This window comes from Phaethon aethereus (assembly GCF_964289735.1).
Source record: "Phaethon aethereus genome assembly, chromosome: 3".
Lineage (NCBI taxonomy): Eukaryota > Metazoa > Chordata > Aves > Phaethontiformes > Phaethontidae > Phaethon > Phaethon aethereus.
In genome coordinates, this window is record NC_138576.1 from 85599220 (window position 1) to 85623735 (window position 24516).

General features: G+C 39.0%; 1 protein-coding gene across 1 annotated transcript in view; it reads right to left on the reverse strand.

Annotated features, from left to right (window-relative positions):
- The window catches only part of NID1 (nidogen 1), a gene marked incomplete at its 3' end in the record, with an annotated part of 46300 nt that overhangs the window by 13404 nt on the left and 8380 nt on the right, over positions 1-24516 (reverse strand). Inside the window, exons 3-14 of the mRNA XM_081998472.1 lie at positions 24012-24241; positions 22946-23373; positions 21681-21830; positions 20150-20401; positions 18847-19047; positions 16725-16970; positions 15648-15791; positions 13979-14107; positions 10655-10798; positions 9780-9902; positions 1281-1505; positions 455-627 (exon numbers count right to left, since the gene is read on the reverse strand). Of these exons, the coding sequence (XP_081854598.1) occupies positions 455-627; positions 1281-1505; positions 9780-9902; positions 10655-10798; positions 13979-14107; positions 15648-15791; positions 16725-16970; positions 18847-19047; positions 20150-20401; positions 21681-21830; positions 22946-23373; positions 24012-24241 (2445 nt within the window). The remainder of the gene's footprint in view (positions 1-454; positions 628-1280; positions 1506-9779; positions 9903-10654; positions 10799-13978; positions 14108-15647; positions 15792-16724; positions 16971-18846; positions 19048-20149; positions 20402-21680; positions 21831-22945; positions 23374-24011; positions 24242-24516) is intronic.

Sequence of the window (24516 nt, forward strand, 5' to 3'; positions counted from 1 at the left end):
CAAGAAGTGCAGAGAATGGACTGAATAACAGGAAGAGATTAAGACTTAGGAAAAGATTTTGAGGGAGAATAAAAAAAAAAAAAAAAGCCTTTACACATACTGCTCTTGTAGGTCTCTCAGACTTTTATACCAGAGTCAGAAAGCCAAGGGAAGCGTGAGCGTAGGAAAGTTTGTATCATGAGCACTGGAGGCATTCGATATCACAAATGTTAGATTTCTGTCTTATAAGCTATTCTTCAAAAGCGAATAATTTTTTCTATAGCTCAGTTTTAGGCTTTTTGACTAGTCAGATCAGGAATTTTCAGTGACAAAGTGATGGGACATTGAAATTTTAATCAAGAGTAAAAATTGAGTTCGGAACTTAAATTATCAAGTGACATAGACAAACACTCTCACTTTCATCTGTATCACAAGTCTCCTAAAACACATGGACTTAGTATAGTACGTTACTTACTGGAATATGCAAGAGTGCTTTTGCACCATTTTTCTTCATGTTGTTTCCCTCTAGTGGAACGTGTTCAATTTTACCACTTTGGGCAAAGAGCAAGTGTGTTCCTGGTGGCAGAGGTACTGTATCTGGTCGAACAGAGGGACCAATAACAACAGGAGGAGCAGCTGTGCTCAGACCTTGTTCATAGAGAAGGAAACAGATGGGGAAAAAATTAGCTTGTACAGCATAACAAGGCTCCTTGTTATTTGCAGAGACACAATTATAGTCAGACTTCTTCGAAGGAAACAGCCCTATAAGCAGACACTAGTGACTATAATCAGATGCAGAAAGCTTCTGAATTTTTCCCTTTCTCTGTCATCCAAGGAGCGATTAATATAATAGGTCTTTTCATGTTCAGCTCTGTAATTGCTTTTTCCTTCAAACATTTAGAAAAACCTATCTGATTTTGCAGCTGAAGTGAAGAAGGTGTAGGAAGGAACATCCTTCATTTCCTGAGGCAAGTCAGTTACCACACATTCAGATTTGCCACAGCTCCCAGAGGTCAGAAACTATAGGGGCCCCTCACAGTTTTAAAGAAGTGAAGAAGTCAGAAAACCATCTTCTTATTCAGAGGCTCAACACAGCTGTCCAGATGCCCTGGCTGCAGGAAAAGTGTATGCTGCAGTTACCGAAGGGCTGCAGCACAAGGTGTATCATCACTGGGACAGCAAAGATCTGCACTGGTCCAGGTTAGTGCTGTATCTCAGGGGCATGACTAAGCCCCACATTTGGGAGACAGTGCACTTGGGTGGAGAGACACCCAGAAGAAACAAGCGCTTAACCCACTTACAGGGTGGTCGAACCCCCGGGCCGCTTCTGGTGCCATCAATCTCATTTCCGTCCCTGTCCACACACCAACAATATCCACTGCTAGAATGGCACTGAGTGGGTAGGTAATTCCCATGCTCATCACACTGGGGAATGAAGTGACCAATTCTTATCTCCCTTGGGAAGAAAGTGCCTCCGCTTCCAAGAGCTACTTCTCGTTCACGCTGGCATTTGGTCTTTTCCACTTCTGTGAAAAAAAAAAAAAAACAAACAAAAAAAACCACACCACAAAAAAACCAGACCAGTGAATATTCGTATTTGAACTAATAACTATGTTCTATTAACACTTAATGTATGCTGACCACTTATAAATCAAGTATTCTTACCACTGGAGGAACATGTCACTTTAACAAACCTTGAAGGCATATGCCTTCATCGTACCTTCAGGAACAGTCTGCCCTATGTAAATGTGACACATTTTCCTTAAACTTATGTCATTTTATCTTTCACTGTCTAGTTTAAAACAGAATAAACAGCCCCCCTGCAGCTTCCTACACTGAAGCATCATAAACAGAAGCTGGAAACCACGTCTTTCTCCTTGAGGCACATTAGCAAGAACATTCTGTCCAACTTGTGAACCAATGTCTACTCATTTGGCCTTAAAATGTGACTAATTACCCAGGCCATACAGTGGATAAAGGCATTTTTGCAATGCTAAAAGTCGAGTTTCCCTTCAGAGCAAGGGAAAACCACAACATGATGCAGATGGTGACTTCTTTACAAAACCTATGGAGTGAAACAACTCGTTGCTTTGATGTATATTAGATTTTTAGAGTTCAGTTATCAAATTTGAGCATTTGTTTGATACTTTTAGACCCAAGAAAGGACTGAACAATCTGTCCCTGCAATTCCTATAGCATAAGTAAGGCTATACAGAAAACAGGAATATGTACACTATGTACAAAGAGAAACTTATGATGCACAGTGGTTACATCACATGTATATGTATTACTGCAAAGGTTACAGAGGAAAGGCTAACTCTCCAGATTATCATGAGATTCTGAGATTCTGTTCTTTTGGTTTCAATTTTACAAAACAGACTGGACTAAAATATACATCTTCTTATAGTATTATCTATCATGCAATAAAGAATGTCATGTGGATCAATACATCCTTCTAGATGCTAAACAACATAATGACATTAGAAGAATATAGTAAAAATAGTATTTTTCTTTTTCCAGACAAAGAAATCTGGCTTAGTTTTACCTTACACTTGAGAGCCCTGAAGGGTTCTGTGCACTGGGAAAGAAAGAGCTCTGATTATGGGGGAGTATCTTTTTCCTGTCAGTGATTTCTACAGACAGTTAGAAATACTTATCGCAAACTGGCTGCTGAAGAGGCTTTAACATTACACTTCCATTTATTCCTTCCTTGTTTTTACAGTGCCTGGTGGACCGCATTAGCTATGTGTGGCTCAGACTAGACCCAGCCCAGCTGAGCAACAGGCTAATCCCATGTGCCCAGACTACTGCGGTGTAAATCACACAAATACAAAAAAGAAGGGTAGTTTTTTATTATTATTTAAACTAGTTATGCAAGCAAAAGCTTTGGACAAGTTTCATGCACCTGGACACAATTAGAGAAATATAAATGTCTGGAGAACAGCTCACTAAACAACTGAAATATTTGGCATCAGCTTTAATGTGGGTGGTGGAGAGCCTTGAATCAACCTACAAAACCAGACCCTAAAGGAAAGCCTCCATTATCTACCTCAAATTTTGTTTGCATGTGTTCAATGCTCTATGCAGGTAAAAGAAATGTTGATTCCAGTAACCAGATAGTTTTGCCACTTTTTTTTTAAGCTCTAATTATATGCACCACTCACAAGAGAAAGCGTGGGTGAATACAGAGTATTGATTAACTGACCCACCCTGCTTTTGTTCATTGTAGAACAAAATCTTCATGGCATTCATGTCATCTTTGAGACACACTATTAGCCCCTCCTCAGTGGGATATAAAAACAAATGCAGAAGCCGTTTATTTTTCCTTCCGATCTGAAACTCCCAGAATTAGAGAATATCCAACAGCTTACAAGTTTTTACATCAATAGACTAGATCAACTTTAGGAAAATTAATTAGAAAATATTAATTATACAAAGGAGTGCGTATACACTCCCAGATAAGACCCAGCTGTTAAACATAAAATATATTAGCATTATTGGCAACTTGAAATACCAATGTCTTCTAATTTCAAGACAATGTTCACATTTATATCTGCAGATTTTATACAGGAATACTGATTGAATTTTTGAAGAATACTTCTATTGCAATGATCAAGACCAAATCTCACAAATAGCCTGATTATGCAATTAGCTCCCCTAAAGTCAAGAGACTAGTCAAACAAATTAACCTTCAAAATTAGTAGTCAGTTTCTAGAAGGCAGAGACTATGACTTGTTCTTTCTAAAAAAACCCATCAACACTGATTTTTCAGTTGCATAAAAAGATGTCAAAAACCCTATTGCCACTCACTTCCAGGAATAACTATGTATTTTATTGCTCCTGTGCTCCTGAAAGTCTCTTGTATTTGTGAGGAACTTTTTTAACAGTATCAAGTGATCTATGTTAAAGAAACATCTGAAAAGAAATAAAATCAGCATTACCATGTTCATCTGTGCTGACTCAATCATTTTAACCTGCCCTTCAACATTAAACTCATTTCAACTCACTAACATGAATTTAGCCAATATTAAAATTTATAAACCAAAACAAGCCCCTAAACTAGTTATGACAGCCCAAACCAGGCACTTGTAATCCATCCTGTATTTTTTCTCTCCTTATCTCTGAATCATGAACAGGACTACTATGCTTAAAATTTAGAGACATCTAAAGAAAAGTGAGCTGAATCCCAGTCCAGTGTTGTAGCCTGCGCAGCAATGATGGCACAATAATCTTAGATACAGATGACAGTTGGTTGGGATAAATAGTCTGCTGATACAGTCATACATTTTACTCAGTATACTTAAGAGAAGATGCTCTGATGTCGCAAGCTTTAAATTGCATTAATTAACTGTCTGAAATGAGGCTAGCTATGACAGAGTTTGAAAGATGAGATTAACACAGTAAATAAAGCACATTCCTTGCCTTGATGAGCTAACAGCACAAGCTAGACAAAACACACAACAAAAATTGGCACATATTTAGGTAATGCAAGGGCTACTTTGTAAGCCAGCTTCTGGACACAAACCTTACAGCTAGTAACTTTTCTTTCAGAAAAAGCAGCCCAAATGAGGTTTCTTAGTGCTCCTCCTTTAATATAAATACAGTAATATTTCATCCAGTCAAGACTCCTCAAAGATACAGAACAACTAACATTAGGAGAGTTCTCTGATCTCTTGACTGGCATGAAGAAAACTTCCATTCATTACAACAGGTAGAGCTAAGAACAAATAATGCTCACCTGGTGTAAACGGTGCTGTTACATCTACTACTACACCTTATCGTAGCAAATGGAAAACAAGTCATACCTATTTCAAGGCTCCATATCCAGAGGTTACCAGCCCTGATTTTCAGAGGTTCTTACCATTCTTGAAACCCACATTTGAAAGGCAAGCCAAATGATCATGTTAATAATGAGAAAAATGGTATACACTAGGGTTAGTTCATAATGACAGATATAAAACAAATAGTAAGAGCAAGACTTGGGTAATCTTCAGTGATACAGGAAAGTGGGGGTGGCAACAGCCTTTTATTAACAGCAGGATCAAGTTTCAGTATTTTTCAGTATCTCCGCTTAAACATTACTGATTAGCATTTGTTATGAAATTGAGTAAAAATGTGTTCTCACTGCTTTTTGATGCAGTTCATGCTTTGCTGATGAAGGTTAACACACTGACCTAATAGCTTTGCATTTTCCATTTGCATTTCCCACTCTACTTATGCCCACAGGGCAGTATCATTTTTGAAATAACAGTAAGCAGCTGTGTGGTGCTTCACTGCTGGCTGGGGTTAAACCACAACAACAATATTGTGGGTTACCTTAATTTGATAAATGATTAACAACTGAAAAATCACCTGAGTCAGTGGACAAATGTCATGAAGTAGTGGTATTTTTAGTAAGTTCCCATATTACCTTAGTCTTGGTTTTAAATTTCCTTATTAAGAAATTTAATTCTTTCATTAGAATTCCAGAGGAAAATATATAACCATAGGTTGCATCATCTGTGGAAGAGAAATAGGCCACAAAACATGAGGACAGGACCTCATCACTAGATAAAATGAGCTCACTGAAATCAACTAGGAGATTCACAGAGTCAAGTGGAAAGTTACACTTCTTGGACTACACTGTGTAGACCAGACTCTAAAGGTAGACTCATCTTGGAAACCACAAACAAAAAAAAGCTATCAGCAGATCCCAGCTATCAGCAGATAACTGCAAGCAGATAAGCTGTCAGTACCCAGCTCAGTGCTGTAGGGATTGTGAGTGGGTGTAAATAAGGATTCAGCATATACACAAGGAACACCACACAAGAATAGAGAAGCCATGTGGGACTGGGGAGATGATTCAAGGAATGCTGGGTCCAGCTCTGGTAACCACAGTTCAAAAGGAGAGTGAAAAATTGAACCAGTGTACAGAAAAGAGCTCCTAGAAGAGAAGCCATAGCGCAGAACAGAGATCAAAGGCCTGATGAAGAAGTTACGTTCCATGGACTACAGTACACACAAGTCAGACTAAATACATAGAACGGTGCACCATGAACTTAAGCTAAATGTATACCCTTTCTCAGAAAAATACATTTTTATTTAACATTTTAAGCATATGTTTTCCAGTTGTTTCGTAAACTACCAGTAGAAATCAGGAATTTAAAAGTCACTGAAACATATCATGGAACTTGAAAAAATGAAATGGAAAGAGCATGGATATGCAAAGTGGGCCAGGTGAGATGCATACATGTACACATTTCCCACATAAGCAAAGAAACAAACAGAATGGGGGGAAAAAACCCCTAAAGGCATATTCAAAGTCTTTTCTGGTCATAAAGGAAAGCTCTTGGCAGTAGCACTGCAGAAAATGATTTATGGACTTTTCCAAAAAAAGATGGAGGCTGAGAAAACAGGACGAGAAACAGAAATGTATGGGACTTCTTCCATTTTGCAGGGGGGAATTACAGTCTAGTTCACTAAACCAAATTCAGTTAGTTCTGCAACAGCATTCAACCTACTACTAACTACTCAAACAGGTTTTCATTCACAAGCTAAAGACAGAAGTGATTTAAAACCGTGTCCAGAATCGGTATGTGGATCACTTTATTCCCCACATACCACAAAGAGTTATACTGACATTTTAAACTGCTGTTCTCAGAACTTGCCAAAAAAATAAGAGGGAAAAAAAAAAACCAAAACAAAAGAACACACTTCCCTTTGTCCCTTCATTTTACTTTGTAATCCTTCACTTACAGTGTTGCCCTGTTAAGTGCATTTCTCGTGTGGAAGGTTGTATACAGAGGACCAGCGAATGGCTCTTAACAGTCAGACCCCTAGTTCCAAGAATCTAGATTTGTTTCTGTTTAGTGAACAGTGTCTGGGGTCTGCAGGGGTAGAAAATCTCAGACATCTGGTTTTTTGAAATGGAAAAATGAAGCGTGAGGAAATAATGAAGTACAGACTTTCTTAATAGCTGTGAGCAGTGGGACATTCCAGCATCATTAACTCTTTCATCAACCTGCTGGTTCACTCCTACAGATATTCTCTTGTGTGCGACTCCCAATCCATTTAACTTATCAGTCCACTTGTTTCAACAGTTGCCGTTCAGCAGTGTTAGGATTCAACAGTAGGTTTCATATGATAATAAAGACACCAAACAAGCAAGCAATTGTACACATGGATCAGAAAAAAAGGTACAGCAGAAAGAGCTGCATATTCGGATGAATGAAACTTCCCATGCTATTAACAACCAGGAAAGACTTCAGTGCCTTGACTGAGGCTAACTAGATCAAAACCTTAGTGGTTAAAAAGGGAAGAAAGGGTCTCTAATTACCGCTGAATACAATACACCCTCATCTGGAATCTCCATTCTGAAGCAACTTACTTTTACAGATTGGATGCTAAACTAAGCTGGTTTTTGCTAGGCTTCAGAAAGTGTATTTTGATTCTATGTCCTGGCAATGATTAACCGTTGGATATATCCATTTTAAAATTACTAAAGCTTTAGCAACAGATGACAACCCAAGGGCAGCTATTGTTTTAAATCTCTAAGGGAGGAGTAGCTAAGCATGTTGTAAACACTGCCATTGCTGCAGACTAGCAGAGCATTACAATACTCTATACTTAGTCAGGATTCAGAAAAAGCAAAACTTCTTATCCACACAGATTTTTTTTTTTTTTTTCCTGCTCAGAGCACTTAATGAGCAAAGCCAATTCACAGAAGAGTTCCTAAAGCATGTCTTCTACTGATAGTAAAAAACAGCACAAAAAAAAAAAAAAAATCAGAGGCATATATGAAGACTAACAAAACCTGGCAGATCCCCACCCACTAAAATGGCAGATACAACAAAACTCTCCAATATATTTTGTTAGTACCATTAAAGCTGTGACATGGAAAAATGCCCGTTCAAGACACAACTGTGTTGAGTATGGGAAGTCAAGAAGTGTACAGGATAAGCAACAACAAATAACTTAAAGCTGCTACAAAATAGTACACTGTGCTTAGCAGTTTAGTAAACACACTAACCACTACACATGAAAAGGTGTTGTTCTCCACAACAACAAAAAAACCCCACTTAAATATGCTATCACATATACTCAGAAGAAATTAATTTTGTCCTGATAATAAAGCTAATTGGTTGAATTCAAGTATCAGTCTACCAAATCACCTATTTCAGATACAAAGGGGATGTGTCAGACATGAAAGCAGTATTTCTGCCTCTGCAGTTCTTCCTGAACAACTGGAAGCTTTAAGGTTCGATTTTGCTTCAAGTTATTCACATCAAGTTTCTCATCTTTGACGAATAATCCTGCTTTTATCAGCTGGTTGGTTAGCTAAATATTTTGACACCGACCAGAAACATTAGGTAGTTCTTCATTCATCTGGCATTAAAATGAAAATACACATGGTCATTCATGCATGAAAAGTTAGTTAAAAATAATATTGAAAGACTGACAAAGTGGCAAAAGCTAGAGCTTCAGAATTAAACACTGCAAAACTTCCCACAATTTACCTATACAAAAGTCTGCCAGCACTGGGTGATTCGACGTAACACGTGCTGTTGAGCACATGATGAACAGTCGTGTCATGTAAATATGATCCAAAACCGGAAACAACCTTACGATATTTTTATGCCTTTCCTATAAATGATCCTTTACCTTTTTGTTTTAAGACATGAGTATCCAATTGTGCAAAAAGTCACAACTTCAGAACTAGGGAATATAGTGGCAAAAGAAAAATATTAAGTTTCAGCAACACATCAGGTAGTAATATTGTGACATGCAGACAAGCAGTTTTAAGCCAGCACATCCGCTATCAAAAAACCCCTCTCAATTTTGGATCATCAAATACTCTGAACATCATTAAGACCACAATGCAGAAGCTGAATTATAAAGACAGCCTCCCTCCTCAGTCATGCTGCTTCTTGCTTGCTTTCCTATGACTTACTCTTAGCTGCACAGTTTGAATTTCAGTCTGTCGAGAGGCGCTGGGTCTTTTGCCCAACAGCAAGAATCTTAGAAGCAGGAGAAATGGGTTTGAATATATACAGAATTTAGGCTGTATTTCCCAGATGAAAGCATTCACCATTCTGCAAATCCTGAGTGCTGACTCATAGGTTTGCTGCGCTTTTGAATGAAAGTAACCATAAGAATACTACTCTATGCTTCAGTGTTCCTTACTTTTTTTAAAGCACCTTCAAGATCAGCAATTTTATACTTCAAGGCCCAAACTACAATGCAAGAACAGAAGTGTGGAAGGGTAAACAGCTTTCCACTAAATAGAGAACAAGCTGGGTAAATACAGAAAAAAATTAAGTGCTAGTTAGAAACTGGAGTTAGTATTTCTGGACTCTTGGTGGCTATATGTGACATGTAGGCATCTAGATTCCACTGAAGACAACAGTGCAGGTACTTCGGTCTCATCCTTCACTTTTCTCCTGTAATTGTTACATTTCATTTACATTGCAAACAGTTCCAGATGTTTTATAAGTGACTACTGTGTACACAAACCAAATCAATCTGTGGTCAAATGTTTACATACGGTAACTTCAAGACAGTATCAGCTTGGGGCTGAGAATTGCTGAGGATAGAACAAACAAATCATAAAAAAGGCCATTGAACAGAGTATTGTGGAAAAATGACAATAGTCAAGATACAGACTGTGACATCAGCTTGGTGAAGTTCAAAACTTGAAAGACTTAAGAAAGAATAAATATCCCAATAAGACAATCTGTTCCAGAGAGGAACCAAATTAACATATATCCTCCAATTCCCAAATTAAATTTCTGGTCCAGCTTTCAAGAACTATAAAATTTTACCTCCTAACACACACCGGAAACCGTCCCCACGATAACCTGCCTTACACTGGCAGCTGAAGGACCCAGGAGTGTTGTAGCAGAAAGCATCTGGATGACAGTGGCCTTGTTGACATTCATCTACATCTGTAAAAGAAAAGATCAATCTCAGATAACTGTTCCTCCTGATGGACAAATTAAAGTAATGAATTAAAGTGCAAACCTGCCATATTACTTTCAGGTTCCTATGTTAGAATATCTGATCAGAATTAGAGACCTTTGGAAGAACATCTGTACAGAAATGCAAAGAAGAGAAAGAAAATATATGCATGCTTTTTTTTTTTTAAGGTTCTGTCTCTCAGCAAACCCCTGCACTCTACTATTCCAATGGGTAACTAGCATTGTTAACTCACACAGTATTTTAGAAATGTATGTCCATGTTTCTCAAGGAAAAAGTCTTAACACAGCAAGAGAAGCAGGATTTGGCCAGCAAAGTTTCCAACATGTAGTTAGGTAAAGCTGCTCCCCCACCGCACTCCAACTGACATGAAATAGAATATAACACTTTTTACATAGTCTGAACATTTGTGCATCACCACCTTAGTAATATAAACCAATGCAGTGCAAACAGTTCCAGCAGGTGAAGATCTGGTCTGCTAGCTGCAACTCTGCAGTTTCTGCATTTACCTCATCTTGGACCTTCTGTAGCTCAAATATTGAAGAATGAATCCAAAAGTGAGGGTAGGAAAGGACAAAGAGCTTAATGCAATGCCTGCTTGTGGGACTTAAAACTATGAAATTTCCTACTTTAAATCACAAGTAACTATAGGACATTGCAATGACCAGCCAAGTTGTGCAACAAAGAGCGTAAAAACCCCACAATAAATGGTGCCACCCACCCTCACAGGCACGCCCATCTCCGGAGAAGCCAGGGAGACACGTGCAGATGTAGGTGGATCCTCCGGTGTACACACACTGAGCACGCTGAGGAATGTCACAATTGTGTGTGCCCATCTGGCAATGGTTTACGACATATTCAACAGCTGCAGGTTAGATGTACAAGAGAGAAGATTAAAATTTGAATGCTCTTCCACAAAGTCTGAAGCTCATAAGATTATAGGGAGAGAATAACAGCTGTGAAAGCATACAGAAGAGAATGGAAACAAGGAAAATTAGGTTTTTGGTTTGGGGGTTGGGATTTTTTTTGCCCATATCTCCCCTTTTACTGGTGTTAATGTTTCCCAAGGATCTGATTGTCCTCAGCACCTCAGAGATGTCTGTTAATATAGAAGAGGACAGAAAAGCTACCACAGTGACAGATCCTAACATCCATGACAGTTTTGTTTCTAAAAAGGAGTCCCGGATGAAGAAATGTAAGGCACCTCACAGAGGTACCTCACATGCTAGGTAAGTGGCCAGTTCACTGCACTGGGATTTATTAGATATCCCACTACACTAACCTCGCATTGACCCAAGGCTGTCATCACCTGGCAACAGATAGGAGCTATGACTCACTCAATAGAATGTAAACACATTTGTCAACTATTGGAGAGATTTTTCACCAACTGTGGAAGCTGGGACCAGTCCTGCAGCTTTTTGTAACTTTCTCATTTTTGACAGCAGAGACTCTGAAGGCACTGCACTGCTTTACACACAAATTACCTCAGGAAGTCGCTGGAGCCCTGCCTATGCTTACCTGTTATGTCAGGGAAGAGGAAAGGAAATCATGGTATTTAAAATAGGAGGATGCAAAATACTACAAAAATTTTGGGCCCGGAAATAGATGAGTTTGCAGCGTGTACATCTAGGAACAGACTTCTAGCTGCTGCAACAGAGAGTCTGAGGCTTTCCTTACACAGTTCTTACGAGGAGTTGACAAGGGATCAAGTTGAGACTCTATAATGCTCCTTTCATCACAATACACAGAAAGAAACTATCAGAATATCAGCAGGGAAATAACAAAAATCTGCTATCAGAGCCAGATCTGAAAACAGTCATTTTCTCAATTTCTCTGAAGGAGATGATGTAATTGTTAGAATCACTTATATCTGTTCTGTTTGATGAAGTAAGTTTTAAATTACAAAATAATCTATTCAGAACTGCATTTTGAATGCCTAAGATGGAGCTGGAGCTTGAAGGGAGTCCCCAGGTCCTCCTATTCCTCAGCCTACAAATAGGCGAACAGGATTTATTTACAACTCTCTTCTAAAGCTATCCAGTGAGTCACACAGCTGGTATGAAAAAGCTGCAGTTCCAGAAAAGCTGAGTCAGAGTTGGTATCCCAGAGCAAGCTGCAAAAGCACAAAGAGGGCAGCTGTTGCCCTTTCTGGTATTGAAGTTGTCTGTGGGTTATAGAACCCTCCCGCATGGAAAGGGGAGCAAGATTACCACGACATTTATTTTCAATCTGTTGGGAAACTAGAGTTCATCTTCCCTCTCTTCAGTCTTACAGATGCGAAGTTTCCTTTTGATTGAAGGAAGGGATCAAACCGAAATCCTTCAAGCTGGGCAAGGAATTACTTAGCGCTTGTTAGAAGTGTAACACATCAACTTCATGGGAAAGCGGTAGAGTGAAGCCAGGAGGGTCATGGCTGGAGGGAAGAATGTTCCCTTTCAGGTCCAAGTGACAAAAGGGCAGTGGTGGACATAATGGAAAGAACATAAAGCCACTCCTCCACATCCCACCCTATCCCTTCCAGGTCCTGGTAGAAGTTGCTTTTTCCAACTGTTCTGCAACAAAGGGAAGCCTTAGGGTGCACTGTGAGCAGACATGAATGGTAAATCTGGAGGAGAGAAATGGGGCTCGTGATGGAATGTAATACACAGCACGCAAAGTCACAGCCTTAAGGGAAGTAATGCAACTTTCTGCTGCAAGATGAAGGCTCCTCAGTCTTAGCTGAAGAAAGTCTCAGTTATAATGAGGAAAGACCTGAATGCATTAGTTGATCAAAGGGTAATTAAGCTTCCACCCCAAAGAAGCAAATGTAATCCTCAGCTGTTACCAGTTATTTCCAAAAGAAATAGGAACTGATCCAACCATACCGGAAGACTGTGTGTAGGTTTTGTCAGTACAGAAGTACTGTCGGGTTGCAAACAAAGACAAAAATTCTAACGGGGCGGAAAAAAAAAAAAAACCCTCATCTATATTCTATCCTGACAGTTGCAGCTCTAGCAGTAGAGTCATTACCCCTCTTCTATGTGCCATTTATAGATTTTTTTTTTTTAATTTAGCTTTTTATATTTGCAATATAAATGACATCCAGAAGAATCAGCTTAATGTTCTCAAGGGCAAAGCTCAATGTTTTTCTTTCTATATGGAAAATTTACTTTCAATTCACATCCTACACAATCATCTTGCAATTCTACCAGCTACCCAATGGAATTTCTACAATTTTAGTGAAAAACCACAGCAAACAGGAAAAAGTATCCTTCGTTAGGACAACCTTAGTCCAGCAAGTACAGATTAACTCAGGCTTCCTCCAGAAAAATGTTTTTAAATTAAATAAAAATAAGTAATTCAGGGACAACTACCGAATTTGAAGTTTTAATGGTCCATTAACAAACCAGCTAGATTTCCTCCAAATCTCAAAGATTTTAACAGTGAAATGATCTGTAGTTATAGCTCCTTTTTAGCATGATTAACTCACTTCAGAATAAGCCTGCAATAGCCAAAACACACTGGTTTAGACTTGTGCACTGCCTTGTCCAAGGGATGAATCTGTAACTAAAATCTCATCTGTTAAATCTAATTCTGGATTAGATCTAAGAAAGAAACAAAACTCAAAACTCCAAAAAGCCAAAGTGCAGGACTACAGAAAATGCAGAAAAAGCTCTACCTCATCTTGAAAGTGAGATGCTGTGAAATAACACCAAATTAGTAACTGCTCACTTCAATTCTTCTTCTTTTACAAATTTGAATTTTACTTCCAGGTGAAACGTCCAGCCAAATAATGGTACAGAAAGGACAGCAGCATTCAATAATAATTTCTACTTTCTATTTGGAAACAGTCTGAATGGGGAATTTTTATGAGACAAAAACAAAGTAGTTTAGGCACCTTCTTCAGTTACCTAATGGACTGTAATCACTAACTGCAGCATGAACTCCTAAATTCAACTCACGTTAGAAGTCATCACAGATCCTAGAAGCTCAGTTTTCTGTGTGTCTGAGACGAATCATAGCTTGAAAGCTGGTGGTCAGTGCTTTTACAAAATGTGACACTCACCAACACAAGTCCGCCCATCTGCTGCAAACTGGTATCCTTCAACACACTCGCAGCGGTAGGTTCCTGGCTGGTTATTGCAGACTGCATTGCTGCCACATACAGCTGGTTGCTCTGAACATTCATCAACATCTAGAATATTGTAAGGGTTCAGTTATTACAAAGATGCATTTAATACTGATGCCAGAAAAACAGAAACTGTGCGACTCTTGAATAATAGCAGGCTTGCATAAACTATATTTTGGATAGACCATACCTCTTAAGAGGTAAGCAAATAAGTTTTCAGGTAACTGTGTCCTCAGCTAATCTGCACCCCAAAAAACCCAGAAGAGGTTTTATAATGGAGTAATAAGAGAAGACTAAATCAGAGAGGAAGGAGGAGCCACTGACAAAGAAACTGCAGCCTACAAAGCGATCAGAAGGAGTGGTATCTACTGGGGGAGCATAAACTTTAGGAAAGACTTCCCCTTTCATTATCCTTACACATTTGGCTGGACAGGTTGCTGGGCCATCTTGTCTAGACTGTGCTTTTGCCAAGCAAGGTTGGACCAGATTATCCTCCAGGTCCTTGAAAGGAGGCTGAGGGGAGACCTTATCACTCTCTACAACTACCTGAAAGGGGGTTGTGGTGAGGTGGGTGTTGGTCTCTTCTCCCAAGTAACTAGCAACAGGACGAGAGGAAGTGGCCTCAAGTTGCGCCAGGGGAGGTTTAGACTAGATATTAGGAAAAATTTATTTATGGAGAGTGGTCAAGCATTGGAACAGGCTGCCCAGGGAGGTGGTGGAGTCACCATCACAGGAGGTGTTCTGAAAACGTGTGGACGTGGCACTTTGGGACATGGTTTAGGGGGCATGGTGGTGTTGGGTTGATGGTTGGACTTAATGGTCTTAAAGGTCTTTTCCAACCTCCATGATTCTGTCCCTTCCAATCTGGGATTCTATGATCTCTAATCCACTGCTGCTCAACTCGCAGCACCAGAGGACTGGGAAGGACAGTGTGATACCGTTGTTTTCATCTGCAAGTTGATTTAAGGGTTGTAGTGGGGGGGGAGGGTTGTGGGGTTTTTTTTCTTTTTATTAAAGAAACAACTCAGTTTAACTAATAGGGATGAGGCATATTTCATTAATACACACTTTCGCCTCTTGAAAACAGGTATTTGTGCTGCAATTTGATTATAAAACAAAACTCCAATACATTAAGAACACAGAGATGGAAAATTAGTCTCCTTGAACAGAAAGGATTTTCAAAGCAGATCTTGAAAACATTTCAATGGGTTCCACATATCTCTGCTCTGTATGCATGTGCATACGCTATTCCTCGTTTCCCTCAAGAATTTTTAACCTAGTTGACTGATTTTAACCAGAACTTGCAGAACAGTAAATTTCTCAGAGCTAAGTTCCCACAAGTTTTATGAAAAGATGAACTAGGTAGGAAAAATGCTTTATAAGCTAGCAAAACACATCCAAGTTTGACTCCTCAAGATGATCAAACTTGCTTACTTTAGTTATTGAGATACCTCAGCTACTCCAGCATCCCTCTAACATATCTTTCCCAAAACCAGCCTCTCAGGACAGTTCATTTTGATGGAATGGCTAGTGCTGGGGGCCAAAACATTCCAAGCAAACCAAACGCTACATTAGCTTTCATTTTGTAATTAAAGTTTTCTGATACCATAGCAAACGTTTCCATCTCCACGGAAGCCAACTGAACATTCACAGAAGAAACGATTTCCAGTTCCTGGACGACATATCGCATTGGTGTCACAGTTATGTGTACCGGTGTAGCAAGGATTCCGGTTAATATCAGCAGAACCATCTGACAAGAAAGACCACATTTAGCCATGGTGACTCTATCCAAGTAATAACACTCAGATAAGGCCCAGAAGAAGATTGCTTGTAGGGCACATGAAACAAGGAAAGAGAGCATTTTTTGCAACAGGAAGAAGGGGACTCGCAGGTGATATGCAGGACATGAATCTCAGATACGGCAATAGCACCTGTATTCCTTCTTCCTTGTGCAAAGGACTGCCAAGTTAAAAAATAGAAAAGCCACTAAAACCTCTCTGAAGACCAAGACGGACAAAGATAATACATCTTCCAGCCACTGACATTAGACTCAAAATGTGATTCTTAACAGCTTGGTTTGTTCATTTTAATTAGTATAACTTTATCTTTGTAACAAAGAAAAAAGGAGCACAGTCCTTTCTTGTGCTCATCTGCTTTTTTCCGGATTTTAGTGCAAACAGACAAATTTGGACAGCTCATCCAACAAAATACAGTTCATAGGTTGCCCACCTTCCAAAGATAAAATGCTATGTTTCAAGATAAATTATAGAAACCAGCTGTTTCAGCGGCAAGTCTTATTCCCCTCTTTTGCCCTTTGCTCTGACAATACAAAAAAATCATTATAGAGTAGCTATAGATTAGGCAAAGGTAAAAAGATACACTCCATGTATCTGAGCAGCAATAGATTCAAGGTGGTTTGTTGAGAATATTTCAAGGGATTAGACGCATAAACTCTACCAAATTTCAAGACGACATAAATCACTTAAATACTCTTCCCCATGTGAAAATAAGAACTTTCAACAGCCCCATTTATCTTTTTAATTTCTGGACCCAAACTTCTACTGACTAATGCAACAAATTAATAAAACTCATTAAATTAACCCAGCTAAGGCAGGTTAGAAAAATATAGAGGCCTGATCTTAATTACTCACAAAAGAGAGAAAGATTTTCAATGCATACTTACCACTGATAGGGCCAATGGAATTACTCATAGCATATCGCAGAATCTGCTCATCGCTGTTATACAGGACAAATACACTGTCCACTGACAGCTGCTGAGTAGCTGAAGCGGCATGGTGAGAGTCATCATGAATGCATTCATCAAACGAGATGGTCTGTCGCCACTGATAGGCGCCTGTGTACGTGGAAGCAACCCCATCCCTTTCTGGCTCTGTCACTGTGTACTCCCTGGTGGATGATGAAGTGATCACTGCAACATGGCAACAAATATGCTGATGAGAACAGCGAGCAAAAATATTCTGCCCAGTGCTATCTGTAGACTTGGGATACAGGTTAAGTAGCGTAAATAGAAATTTCAAAGGCAATAAGCCTTGAAAGTGGATGTATTTCCATGCAAAGGAAAAGGCACTTTACTAAGCTTACTCTTCTCAGATATCACAGCCTTGAGGAATAAGTCATTTAATTTATCTTGACATATTTTAAAAATTTAACTTTACTTTGTGGGTTACCAGGTGAAAAAAGGAAAATTCAACTTGGAAACTCAGGGGTTTCTTTAGATGAATTTACGTAATGGATCTATAAGCTAAGAAGGACGAGAGCCACCTCACCAGCATCAAGCTACACCCACTTTTAGTTCATTATGGTCTATTGGCATTGGATTTTGAGAGTCCTGAAGAAGATGCATGTCTGAGGGCTCTTGTATGCTTCACAACAGTTTTCTGTACTGTGAAAAATTATGACCAAGACTCTTCAAAGCAGATCTGGGCTTGTGGATCCTCCCACCAACAGAAAGCTCCTCAGAACTCCACTATTCTTCATCTGGACACCAGAACACACCTCTATCAATCCACTTGCATCAGTTAGCAAAAGCTGGATTTCTGCGAAGTAATGGTCTATCAGATATGCCACAGGACAGCAGAAGAGTAACTACTGGAACACTGGTAAATCAAATCCAGTCTCAAGGATGTCTGTCTCCTTCCAGCCCCTGGCTTCTCCTCCATGGGGACAGCATTTCTGCCAAGAAGGCAGGTGTTCTACAGAGCACACACTGCCCAAACAACTCCTCCAAAACTCTGAAGTTGTTCGGGTCAAAGCGGAAGCTTCCTGTTGCCTCCAGCTCCTCCTCCTCACAGTTCATAATGACAGGCAAAGCAGCAAGAGGGGTTCATCACTGGATACCAAAGCCAGACATTAGCATATATAAGGCAGTGATGATGCAACCACACCATTTTCAGCTATCTCTCACAATCGAAGTGTGCCCTGGGAGCAAAATCCACTCTCTCCAGTATTCATGTGCACCTGGGTGCACCACAGGCTACTTCCTCTTTATGGCTCTGACAGCTGGGCTGGCTGGCCAGCAGCAACACTCCAACCTCACTTTGTTTTTGCTGTGTTGAAGCACCCATAATTTTATCCAGGAAGAAGAAAGCAAAAGAAGGGAGATTCCTCTGCAACTGGTGAAATGAAAAAACGTCTCTCTTACCAAATCTCAGAGTCTGAAATAAGGAAGAGAGAGAGAGGAGAAAAGTACTGAAGAGACAATAGAGGAAATGGATAAGGGAATTAAGAGACTCCTAATTTTCTGGTCAGCTGTTCAAATACAGCTCAAATAATACTGACAAATGCTTGTAACTAACACAAGGCACAGTCACTGCAATGCAGTTTACGTGACACATACTAGTAAATAACTGGTTTGCACAGTCTTATTGGACAAGACCAAAGCCCATTGGTCTTGATGACATTACCACAAAAAGGTATACACCAGTACAGCTGCTAATAAAGAGCTGTGGACCCTACAAAAAGCTTTGCAACTTCTGTAACTGCCATCAGTGGTGTAAAAATAAGGCCAATGAAAAGGGAAATCAAGAGTGTTTTGCAAATATGAGTACAGAGAAAGTTAAACTCACTTTTTTAAAAAGTAAAAATTAGAAATGTTTGCACTGTCCCACTCAAAATCCACCTTCTTTTGGAACCTTTTCCTAAGAGGCAAAAAGCAACTTTCTATAAATCAAACAGTCCCAAGTAGACTCGCTGAGAAGGGAATAAAATAAAGCTTTTCAGATTGTCTTACTCTCTGCTCTGAGAAATGTGCACTTTCTTATCATTTCATTCTTAGGGAACCTTACCAGAACTAGAAGTGTGGTAGAGTTCAGTGTATGGTTCTATATGGACTGATGCACCAGATGGGATCTCAGGTATTCTGCCCTCCATTTCTGTGCTGATGGTAAGATGACCATGCTCATCAATTCCATTGAATTTCTGCTTTATAACCAGCTTCTCATTGTTGCCAATAAAAGTTACTTCAGTTTGCCGTGTAAACTCACCACCTAAAGAAACAGTATTAGTTAAACAATTTAATAGCGGTTTCTGAATCCTTCTATTTAAAGTATTGCTTCTAGTAGATAAAATTAAAATCACTATTTTCTGCAAGCTTTGATGCAGCATAATTGCTAATGTTTTGGGTATCTACAGAAATAACTTTCAGAGGTATACTAATAATATCCTTGCACTGAACACACTAAATTGCAAGTAAGACTGAAGAAGCAGGGTTTTCTAAAATTAAAAGAAAAGTTCCAACACGGCTAATAATGGTAGGCCTTATCCTACCAGTTAAAATGGCAAAGGAGTTGTACATTTTAGAGAAAACCTCCATTAAGAATACAGTGACTAAAAAAAAAAACCCCAAAAAACCCCAATACATGCGTTTCCAAATCAAAACCAAGAGAAACATATGTTATAAATTCCAGAACAAGCTTCAAACACACCAAATCCAAGAAAACCCCAAACCAAAAAGTTATGTTCAACTAAATTCATTGTACAGGGCTGTAAAGGATAAAAGTTTTAAGAAGAAACACATGTTCTCCTTGAACAGATTGCATCTACAGCTTGAATTCATGTGCACAACGAACCAGATTTGGCCTCAAACTCTGATGAAAAGCTGTAATTGTCAACTGGGGTTTCCCTTCAAATAAGTTAACAGAAGCATTTGCATCTCATGCAGGAATTGCTTCTGTTAAGAATTTCAGACCTTCATGAGGTCATTTCTCTTTTGCTCCGTTGGTACAGTCAGGCAATTAACACGTTAGACTTCTTGTAGAAGTAGGGGCGGCTTTTAGAGTAGCTCTGTACACTCTAGTACCAAAAATCAGATCCTTTTAAATAATCTCCTTCTTGCACAGGAACTGGCCTGGCCATTCTTCTTTCTAACTGACTTACCTGCTTGTGGACTGACAGTGTACATTAAAAAGCCCAGTATCTATACATTGTAAACAAGACAAATGGCAAGAAGTTTGATTACAAAGCAATCCATCTGCAGCTCAGAATAAACATGTTTTCATGCTATATTGCTTGTAAATACACATTTCTTTTCTCTCAAGACAGAGGAAAGCATAGTACAGTTTTTGAACATTATTTTAATTTAGAAGTTACCAGTAACGCTGAAGCCATTTTTATATCCTTGCTGTTCCACAGCAAACATCCATCCTATGATACCTCCAATAGAGGCAAGAGGCAGTAAAGAATACCCCAAAGTCTCTGGGATTGTGCTGATAGCAGTGTATGCACGCCCTTGGTTCATCACAACATAGGAGTGAAGATCAGTGTTCTCGAATATAACTGGAACAGGGTTATTTCCTACAAAGATTCTTCCTTTGACCTTCCCGTTGACTCTCTGAGGAGAACCTGGCAAATCAATACAATGCATCAGAACAGAATGACAGTTCTCACATACTCTCCAAGGAGTGTGTTCAGGGTGTTCACTATGTCCAAAGATTACTGTTGAAATAAATGGCAAATGCTCACAGAATTCGAGACGAAACTCCCTATAAGCAGTGCGTTAATTTGCTTACATACGTACGTAGGTATGTGCGTGTGTGTGTTGTCACTGTACAGATGACCAAGTGGCCAAAATTGCCTTAAGAGCTGCCCTTTATCCTCATTAACAGTGTTGTCCGCAGGGATAACTCCATAAACAGACTACATTGTTACGGTATCTCTGACAGTAAGTGGCATGAAGTGTGATCTTCAGAAGTTTCTGTATATCAATACCTACTGAATGTAAATTTGTTCATTCCCTACTAGAAGGCTAACACCATCAGGTGTTAAGAATAATTGGCCTATTAGTCTAATCTATTCTATTTCTTGACCCAAACCTATCGACCATTCTAAGACTGTCCATGTTTTACACAAGCAGCTACTTTGGATTGCTAGTTTTCTTCTGTATATAATTTCCTACATGCAAATTCAAATTCCATTACCATCAGATCCTTCTTTTCTTTCACTGGAAAATTCAATTTTAAGAACTGAAAGCTAAGTAGTAGGTTTTGCTTTCCTGCTGTATAAAACACAAAGTCTGCAGTCAGCTGTTTTAGTTGTTGAAACGCATCTATACTGAGTCAAGTCACAATAAGGATTACAAGTGTATACATAAGAAATTCCTTTATGGATTTTACACAGGAACAAAGTTTAAACGGATATCTAACAAATATCTGGCAGATTAGCCGTTTAGTAAAAAAGCTTAAGAGTCAGACAAAAATGAGCCATGCTCTTTAGTTTGACTATCAAAGTTAATTTGTTCATCCCCTTTGAACTGTCCATTTCTAGAGTAAGAACCATATTAGGTTATAACACATTGGAACTTCACGACTTAATTCTAGCAAAAAACACTGAATGTTATGCTATCTGTGAAGTTATGTCAGTTACAGAAGTTTGTTTTTTGTAGAAAGTCATGTTAAAATGCATAGTGCATATAACTGACCACCTAAAATACTTTGGTTCATTCAAAAAAACACACCATTTTAGAAAGTATAGCTCACTTCTTAAAGTATCTTTCAATACATCCCAGTGATAAGTCTTTCAAAAAGTAAGTTAACATATCTTTTTTAGTATCGAAAACAGGTTGCCTTGTTCAAGAATGCCATGTGCAATTGCTGCTTATGTTCCTAATTTTTAAAAAAGTTACCTTCTGCTACACATTGTCTGCCATTTCCTTTGTAACCAGCAATACAACTGCAACAAAATCCGTTGGGATAATCTTCGCAAATAGCATGAACAGAGCACTGGTGGCGGTTGTTAGCACAGGTCTGTTGGACATCTGTGTGGTAGCGAAACACTGTAGAAAATAAGACCAGACACTCACACTTCATGTAATTACTATAATATTCACATACCCCTGGTTTAGTTTAAAAAGATCTCTAGACTCACTTGATTAGTCTTTTCATTTTCTTTTTAAGGAAAACAAACAATTGCAATTGACTTTTGCTAACCTTGCAATATGCAAGTAACAGTCTAGTATTTTGCAGAAAACATCAGGACTTCAGATGTTAGAAAACTGTTTGATTCTATTGACTTCAGTGGATCTATATTAATACAGATCAGTTAAACTGTCCTGGTGAAACTAAACACACAATAATTTTAACCTGTCCCTCTTCCAAACCAAAGCAAAAAGGAGCTTTTCCAACCTCAGAACAAAACAAATCATTATGGTACCCAGGACCACGCACCAACTGATGCGCCCTGTAATCCTAATTGTCTTGCCCTATTATTTCATAGAGATAGCAATTCTCACATCTGCTTCAAGAAACAATTAACATCTGGGCAGTCAGTCACACTGTTTTGAATTTTCTATAAACACTAAAGTTAGAATTGCTAATCCCACCATTGTAAAAGTTAAGGCCACGAAACCCTAGCCAACAATTTTTACAACAGTTATTATTCCCAATCTTTATTAAATTACCTGTATTCAGTAACACGTGTATGAAAGGCAAAAAAGCTAGGTTTCAGTAGAACTCATCATAAAATCCTTACCAGGAACAGCCACTTAATGCAGCTATTAAAGTTAAGATCATACTTTTAACAACAACCCTGGGCAAAAGAGATGGGGAAATAGTTTCTGCTAAGAATGTGTCAGCTTTAGGAATAAAATTATCTCTATAAGAAGCTTTCCTTCGGAGCGATTCAGGTTCCACAGACACACTGTAAATGTGGTCTCCTGTGAGCCTGACTAAGGAACTAGTTTACTTGACTGGCAGGATCTGAATCTGAGGTGACATCCAAGTTAACTACCTCAATGAGTAACAAAAACTTATTAAACGGGTCCAGATTTTCTGATATGAAGGTAGTGAGAAGGAAACAGATTATCTATTCAGTAGTTCAATTTCTTGCACACCTCTGTTTTTTTGCAACCTATCCATCTTAGAAGGATCCAAGCTGTAGGAAAGACCTTACCTATACCAGTTTCATCAAATTCTTCCACATCTATAACTTGGGGTTGCTGCGGGGGGAACTGCTGGACCTGGAATGGGCGAGGTGGAGCTTTTGCTGTTGGGAAATCCTGATGACTGTAAGAAGATTCAGTTGAAGGTGTTCCTGTTACATCTTGGTATGAAGTCAGAAAGTCTTCTGCAGCTAGCTGAGGAACACTATATGTAACGTGGTGCTGATCCTTTTCTGTGCTGTCCGTACTACTGGTGACATACTGCTGTCTCATTTCAGTGGAGCCATAGTCTGACATGAATGGTTTTGAAGTAATCTCCTGGTCTTGTTCATTGGACTCTAGGATCTCCAAAATGTTGTTGATCTTGGCAGGCACAATACTGTCAGATGAGCTACCAATCTCGAACACCCAGACACCTTGCTTCCCAGCATTGCTGCTTCTATCAAAGAGAAGCATATGCCAAATCAAAATCATCCATCACAAGCTGTGTGGTATTTCCAGCCTACACAAGATATTATCCTTCACTGAGAAATATCAGAAGAAAACTGCCGAATTATCTTATCCACATACTTATCTACAGGTACAGTTTATTCAGCCTATAAAACACCCCTGACAGTTTGGATAGCATTTTTTCATCCACACCCAGAGCTCTCTTCCTGAGAATTTCTGGCCTTCTTGTCTCCAAAGTGATGGGAACAGGAGGAGATATTTGGGCCACAAAGATCTTGCTAACACTTACTAGAACTTACTCCCTTTCCTTCTTGTTCACTTGTTCTTTCAAAAAAAGACTGCCCAGGATAGACTAGAAAGAGTGAAAGTCTTAAGTGGTCCTATTTTTAGAAGAGCCAAGTATACAGCAGCTTCTACCAGTGACAATGGAACTATGGACTTTTGACAAATTAGACCAAAGTCTTCATATTCCTCAGGAGGGTAGACATTTACCAGTGGCAGATTTTGCGATTTCTCATGCAATGGCTAATAGGATCTTATTATTTCGCATTGACTTATGCTACAGTTAAGAAAAACATGTAACTCCTTGATGTTTCTTCAGGAGTTTAAACAAACAAAAAAGCATACTTGTGCAGGTTTCTAATGCTGTCTTCGTCATTAGCAATAATGTTGTAGGATCCCGGCTTTTCCCAAAAGTAGTAGTTTGTAGAGGCTTGACTAAAGCCAACCATAGCAGGAATCTTTCCATCACTGTTCTTGGAGTACGTACTATAGAACTGCAAACTGTCTTCTGGATAAAGGAAAATAGCATAGGAACTGGAGTCAGAAGAGGCTATAACAGCCTGGAATGTGTTTCTCTGTGGAAAAAATTTAACATCCATTTACTCATGGAAAAATAGTCAAGATAGACAACAGAATAACATTTTTTTAAACACAAAGTCAAAATCAGAATTTCCATCACAGACAAGGCATCCTGTACTTCCTAGGAGAAATCAATATTATGCAAGCTTATGTTTTGCTAATGCAGTTTTAGCTTTAGCATGCATAAACATTAAAAAGAAACCATTATCAGAGGTAAGTTAAATCTGTTAGGAAATAGCCAGAGAGGCTGCCTAAAACATAATAATTCTAA